Source organism: Quercus suber, unplaced genomic scaffold (genome assembly GCF_002906115.3).
Source record: "Quercus suber isolate HL8 unplaced genomic scaffold, Cork oak 2.0 scaffold_446, whole genome shotgun sequence".
Lineage (NCBI taxonomy): Eukaryota > Viridiplantae > Streptophyta > Magnoliopsida > Fagales > Fagaceae > Quercus > Quercus suber.
Genome location: NW_027069897.1, coordinates 330,525 through 337,470, shown reverse-complemented (window position 1 = coordinate 337,470; position 6,946 = coordinate 330,525). Strand labels below are relative to the sequence as shown.

Sequence of the window (6,946 nt, the reverse complement as noted above, 5' to 3'; positions counted from 1 at the left end):
GAATTAATAATGTCATTTCCCAAGAAAAAAGTTAAAAATATTACAAGTTTTATTACATAAAAGTTAAAACTCACAAAATAATGTAACAATGAATGTGATTGATGAACGTCAACCACCTCATAAATGAATATTAGAATTGCTTTTATATGATTAGTGACATATCAGTTTTTAATATAGTAAAACTTATAGTACTTGTAAGTAACACTACTATTTTACTAATTATGAACACACATGCTGGGGAAAAATAGTTAACAATTTTTTATAGAATTGAAAATAATATCCTTAATTTCCCAATTTTATTTCGTTGGAAAACCTTTTCTACTTCTAAATGCACATCAATGGAAAATAAGTCCAATAGAGCAAAAACACATTTTTCAATTTCAAAGTGAGAATTTTTTATTATTTATTTAAAATTTTTAAAAGTTACAAAGGCAACAGACAACTATAAATAAAATTGCCACAAACTATTCTCCCAATGATAACTGCTCTCTCCCTCTCTCTCCACAAATCGATTGTTGAATATCGTTTACCATCAATTTAATGTTAAATCACCATTGATTTATTTATTTTTTTGATCAAATAAATTGTTTCCCACTTAATTTTGCGAAGATTCTAAATTCAAAGTTTGTTTCTTAATTTGAAACTCCCAAATTGTGCATATGATTTTATTTTATTTGGTGTTTATTCTCGTGAATAAAAGCTTCTACTTATAGAATTATAAGAAATATTGATTTTTCATGCTAGCCAAACAATATCAATCATTTTTTGCTATTTTATATGAAAAAGAATTAGTTTTCTAGAAAAAAAAAAATTAGTTCGTTTTTCATAAAATAAGTCATTTGTCAAAAAAAAAAAAAAAAAAAAAATCTCTGTTGAAAAAAAAAGTAAAGATAGTTTCCTCTACTTTCTTATGTTTGGTATCAGAAAAAATAAGTCCAAAGAATACCATCTTTGGCTAATGAAAAATCTATAAAAAATATGACTTATTTTATGGAGATTATTTTTTGCTAAAATTCTCCAAAAAAACTTTATCTCATGCCATGTTAAATAAGGGAAGTGAAGAGGCAATATAGAAATTATTGAAAACAAATATCTTTTATTTTGAGGTCACTACCGAATATAGGAAAATGAGACATTTTTCCAAATAATACTTTTTGAAAAATAGCTCATTTTTGATACGTGAGTTCAAACACATATTTTCAATTTTTAAACAACATTATACGTATTTATACATACTTTTTCACCTACACGTATTTTCAAAAAAATCTAAAAACTGAAACAAGTTTTAGAAAGGCGCCCCCCCCCCTCCCCCCAAAAAATGAAATTTTTACATGCTTTTCAAGGAATCCTACAAAAGTATTTTCTTCCAATGAGTTGTTCTAAGCTTGTTTGTTTTTGTTCATGTAGCAATAGGAGTGTAGTAGGCCTCATCCAATGCAAACTTCTTTTGTTTTTAGGACATGTTTGTTGCCGGTACTGATACATCATCAGCAACACTAGAATGGACAATGACAGAACTAGCGAGACATCCCATGGTAATGAAAAAAGCACAGGATGAAGTTCGAAATGTAGCATCCAGCCTAGGAAAAGTTGAAGAAAGCCATCTTCAACACCTTCATTATCTGAAAGCTGTGATAAAAGAGACAATGCGATTGCACCCACCAGTCCCTCTCCTGGTTCCCCGAGAATCCATGGAGAAATGCAATCTGGATGGGTATGAAATAGCTGCAAAAACTAGGGTTCTAATCAACACCTACGCAATTGGAAGGGATCCAACGTCATGGGAAAATCCTTTGGAATACAATCCTGAGAGGTTCATAAACAAAAACATTGAGGTTAAGGATCAAGATTTCAGGTTTCTACCATTTGGTGGAGGCAGGAGAGGCTGTCCGGGTTATTCTTTTGGATTAGCCACTGTGGAGATTGCATTGGCTCGCCTCTTGTATCATTTTGATTGGGCATTACCTCAAGGGGTTGGTGCAGATGATATGGACCTTGGTGAGATTTTTGGGCTTGCCACAAGAAAAAAGACTGCCATTGTTCTTGTCCCCACAGCCAATAAGCAGTATGAGTTCAAGGGCAGATGATACTTCGCAGTATCTTACTGTACTCCCAAGAATGTCTATTTTGTAAATTTCTTGTGGTTCCTAGACTCAGCCGAGTGTTTTATTTAAGTTCCTTGTACTAAAATACACCCAATAATCCCCACTCTTTTATCAAACTATTAAAAAGCAGCATTTTCACCAAGCTGCCAGTTTCCCACAAGGTAGTTCAACCGAACTCCAAAAAGTTGAAAACATTATGAGGTATGTCATATATGATTCAAAACAGCCTAATTTGCATTTAAACAATACTATAAACAATACCGGGCTTTAAATTTTTGTTACACCACCTTGTAGTGCACAGGTCTGCGAAAGCTGCAGGATTGTGGAACTCACAGAACCAATAACCAATGTGATGTGTCATGCAAATGGTGTCTTCACCTTCAGCCTTTAAGCCTGGTAGTGAAAGCAAGTGGTGCATTCTCCTTCAGCCTTTTACCCTGGTAACAAAATTATTATAGTTGTAAAGCGTTGAAAGGACTCATGTCTGAGAGAAGAACCAAAAGCTTCAGCTAATTAAACCTATGCATGACCATAATAGAGACGTTACTTTTAATTAAACTCACTTGGCCGCCTCTTTTTGCTTTTCCTCTGACGACTCTGTTGTGGTTGAATTCAGAGCTGTCAGCTTCCCAAAGGATTCTTTTGCGTCCCCAAAAAAGTCTTTCACTTTATCAAGAACTGTTTTGAGCTGATCTTCTGTTGGCAGCTGAAAATTTGATCCAGAATTATAAAAGATACTTCAGAATCCACAAAAGGTCAGATCTGACTTGAAAAAAGAACTTTGCAAATGGTATTGTAGATCATCACTGTATTTAGATTCTAACTGAACTCATTGTAGATTGTAGTCCACTAGCACAGATCTTAAGTTGCTTGACAATTTATTTGATGCTCTAAATTCGAAAATTAAGTTAGGGACAATAATATAACTGGAAAAAGGAAAACACCAATCCTCACCTCAATAACATCAGTGGTAGAAAGAGCAGCTCTCAAATTGCCATTTTCCTGCATATTCAGCACTCCTACAACTTGAGACAAAAGGATGGCAGAATTGTTTTTGACAAACTTGTGCAAAACACATGTATGTAATTATGTAGTTACATATGTATGTCGTAAATCGTAGAGACCATATAATATAGCGTAGAGCTATAGGCATATTTACCACTAGTTTGTAGCCATATCTGAACTCAGTAGCTGTTCGCAACACACGATACTGCTTAAATGCTGTCTTCTGTATCTCTTTCTCATCCTATTTCAATCATACATCAGTGGTCAGTAGGGAGAAAATTAGAAGGAAATTGACTTGAGAGTTACTATAGAAGAAAATGTGGCGCGCACTCCATGAAATTGTTTGCCTAACAATATCAATTATGAGATACAATTGTCAAACTAAAATTCATATTTGGTTAGCTGAATAATTTTTTTATCAGAGTCAATTTTGGCAGCAGAGGTAGCAAAGATCTCAACTCAGAATTGCAAATTTCCAAACACAAAAAACATTCCAAAGTGTGTAACATTGGCGTGTGTGAGTTGTTTTTGGGTGCATCACTGCAGATTGTTGCAATTAACAATAAATTAGACATGATACAAATTTTGCAAGCTTCACCATGTACAAACTACAGAGGCATTTGAATTCTTCTCTTGATTAAAATGCTTATATCAATGGTTAATAATCAGGAATAACAAGAGAAAAGATAAGAAAGTATATGATACGCATACCCCCTCCTTCCCTTCTCTTTCCACTCACACAAACACACACACCCAAAAAAAAAAAAAAAAAAGGAAAAAGAAAAAAAACACCATTATGTTTTCCTGAACAGTTAACTTTTGAATCCAATGGCTAGTAGCAATTTAGAGATAAGATCTCAGTGAAAACAGAACTTACACGGTAAATAACTGCTGCGAGATTTCTATCAAGTGTATCTTTGTAGATGTATTTCCCTAGAAAGTTATCCTTAGCTGCAACCATGATTTTGGCAGTGGTTCCTCCTGTTATAAGACTAAGCGGATACCAAAGATAAACCTGTACAAAATAGCAAGAATCTGAATTTTGATATATGCTCACTGGATATGTCCTATAATTCCAATTGAAAAAAAATATTATAATAGAGACAGACGAAAATTTATTCAAAATGTAAATAATATCAAAACAATGACCAAAAATCGATGGCCAATGACTAGAGGATGGGCAGAGGGGGAAAATAACTAAATTACCAAAACCCACTAGGACAACCTTGATTACATATGGATAATTTTACGGTCAAAATCATGTTACATGGAGAAAAGTACTATAATGAAGTATCGGAAGGAAGATAGAGTAAGGAAATTAGTATTGTTTGTTTACAGAGAAAAATAAATTATACAGATGACTACTGTCAACAAATCAAACAAATTGGCAAACACACAATCCACCAGAGTGTAAGAAACCGAGAATAAGATCTTAAAAGACAAAAAATATATCAAATTCATAGTTCGTTTGGATAGAAGTACATAAAGAGAAAGAAATGGATTTCAATTTTTAGTTTGAAAAACAGTATGAAATGTCAAATTGTTTTCTATTGATGAAGTTTACAGAGGAATTTGAGCTTTATCAATATGTACATTTGAAATAACTAGGCATAAGATGTCATTTCAAATCCATAACATCAGTATATCATAAGTGTTTTTGTCTAACTAAAATCTTCAAAGTTCACATCAACATGTGTTGTTAAATTTATATCAAGCAATTTATACTAGTAATTTTTTTTTTTCTCAAATTCCTTGATTATATATTCTCAAATCCAAATGCAATCGTAATGAAATTAACCCCAACTGCAGGCCTCAGCAAGTTAAGAACCCAGCTGGTGGATTTAAAATTTAAAGAACCTTCAATGAATCCATTAGAGTAATGAAAAATCTGACGAACATACAACAACAATAGAATCATGCAGGCATGCTCTGTTTGGTTACTCAGAGAAAGGAAAAGCCAGTAAACTCGAAACCCAGAATTATATTCAAAATGAGACTTCAAAAACAATAACTTCCACTCAATTGAGCATGTCAGGCATCAATCAAACAAAACCAAGCTTATAGCTTTCTCTATCCAACATCAAAAAGAAGAAGAAGGAAAGATTAAGATAAAGAGAACACACATTAGCTATACGGATGAAGATGACAAATCTGGGGTTGCCATCATCTTCAATCTTAGGCAAGGAAGGTGGTGGAGTTTTCTGAAACTGACGAGCTTGCATTCCTCTCTTGCCTTTTGCTTCAACCACCAATATGCGCCTCTGCCTCTGCTGAGGCTTCTGAGTCACAGTCCTAGAAGAGAACAGTGAATGCTTCACTAACACATCTTCGTGTGTACTAGAATTCGATAAGGGAACCCGAACCAGCGCGTTCAGAGACATGCTCACTTCCATTTTTTGTTCACTTTACTCACAGTTTCTGTGTGTGTCTTTGCTCAATGGGGTTCTTTTTGTATTGCGCGGTGGATAGGGGGACAACTCATCAACATTGTCCGAGGACTCTTATCCACACGCGCTCAGAGATGTCTCAGGGAATGGGGTGAGACACACGGAGCATTATCATTCATTCACGTGGCAGATGATAAGGCCTCAACTATTATACAGTCCCATTAGGGACCATGTCATTGGTGCCCTTCCCCATTCCCATAGGAGCTGAATGTATGATCTATAATATTATGGTCACATGGTCACGACCTCTCTCACAAATTTTTTTTTTTTTTTCCAAATGGACTCATAAGATAATTTTTTTCTATATTAGAATTACTTTGCCTATATTTTTTTTTGATAAAACTGCGATAGTTGTATTAAACTAAAAAAGGAAAACAAGAGAGGGGCAATCGACCTTACAAGCTGACTGTATAGCAGCCGGAAGATTGCCGTTATTACAACAAAAAGAAGAGGAAGAAACTAAAGTTAACTTGGCAGCAGCATGAGCTGCGCCATTACAACTTCTATCGATCCAACTAAAAGAGCAAACAGCAAACGACAAAGCTAAACTACGAATATTATCAGTAATAGTAGAGATGGACCAATCCATGGACTGGTACTTGCCTGCAATTGAGTCAAAACAAATTTTTGAGTCACCTTCTAAAATCACATGACTCCAGCTTTCAGAAATAGCTAACTGGACAGCCCACTGGATTGCAGCAGCTTCAGCAATGAGAGGAGAGCCAAGATGACTTAGCTTTGTCCATGCTTTGATCACCTCGCCTTGGTGATTACGAGCAACAACGGCCAAGGCAGCTTTGGATGGTGAGAAAGCAGCATCAGTGTTGATCTTAATCATATTAGAAGGGGGAGGAGCCCAAGTCCTGTGGATGCGGGGAAGTAGAGATGGGGTAGCTGAAGGGAACAAAGCTAGATAGGAATGATTCTATTAAAGATAGCCTGCACAGAGCTACTGACGTCAGCAAGCCCGCCATTTTGCAAGACATAGTTACGAGTGCACCATATTTCTTCCAGTATGAAAGATATGATCAAGGAGATGATCCAATTATCCATGTCTGGGCACACTGTGTCTGGGGGCTCAAGCACCATTTTTATAATGTCTTGATTTGAGTTAATCAACACTTCATCTGTTCTAAAACCCCAACAACATGCAAACCACAAAGCTCTAGCAACTGGGCACCCGAAGAAAACATGGGGTAAAGTATCGGACTCTTCACCACACAGGATACACTTACAGTCAGTTATTTCCACCCTTTTAGAAAGATTCTCTCTGGTAGGTAGGACATCTACTGCTATCCTCCAAAGGAACATTTTGATTCTCTCCGGGGCATTAAACTTCCAAATCTTCTTCCACAGTGACTGGGGGATAGGAGATGGCTCATCCCTCTG

The 6,946-nt window shown here is 35.5% G+C and overlaps 2 protein-coding genes across 3 annotated transcripts in view; one reads left to right on the top strand and one right to left on the bottom strand.

The window, feature by feature from the left end:
* The window catches only part of LOC112034208 (tryptamine 5-hydroxylase), a 6,394-nt gene extending 4,125 nt beyond the window's left edge, over positions 1-2,269 (top strand). Inside the window, exon 2 of the mRNA XM_024067009.2 lies at positions 1,458-2,269. Within this exon, the coding sequence (XP_023922777.1) occupies positions 1,458-2,087 (630 nt within the window). The 3' untranslated portion in view covers positions 2,088-2,269. The remainder of the gene's footprint in view (positions 1-1,457) is intronic.
* Positions 2,191-5,552, bottom strand: LOC112034210 (protein HHL1, chloroplastic). Of its 2 annotated transcripts, none has more exons than XM_024067011.2 (6): positions 5,234-5,552; positions 3,988-4,125; positions 3,265-3,351; positions 3,060-3,107; positions 2,653-2,811; positions 2,191-2,542 (listed from the first exon to the last, which is right to left on the bottom strand). In XM_024067011.2, the coding sequence occupies exons 1-5, from the start codon at positions 5,501-5,503 to the stop codon at positions 2,665-2,667; spliced, it is 690 nt and encodes a 229-aa protein (XP_023922779.1). In that variant the 5' UTR covers positions 5,504-5,552; the 3' UTR covers positions 2,191-2,542; positions 2,653-2,664. The 2 variants fall into 2 exon arrangements, with proteins under 2 accessions (XP_023922779.1, XP_023922778.1); XM_024067010.2 differs by having other exon boundaries at positions 2,669-2,811; positions 5,234-5,551.
* Between the last annotated feature and the right edge of the window lie 1,394 nt (positions 5,553-6,946).

Excerpts from the sequence above, each read along its gene's own strand:
- LOC112034210 (XM_024067010.2), bottom strand. The coding sequence starts at position 5,503 with ATGGAAGTGAGCATGTCTCTGAACGCGCTGGTTCGGGTTCCCTTATCG. Across the intron at positions 4,126-5,233 it reads TCTTCATCCGTATAGCTAAT|GTTTATCTTTGGTATCCGCT; the intron begins GTGTGTTCTCTT and ends TATTTTGTACAG. Across the intron at positions 3,352-3,987 it reads TCGCAGCAGTTATTTACCGT|GATGAGAAAGAGATACAGAA; the intron begins GTAAGTTCTGTT and ends TGATTGAAATAG.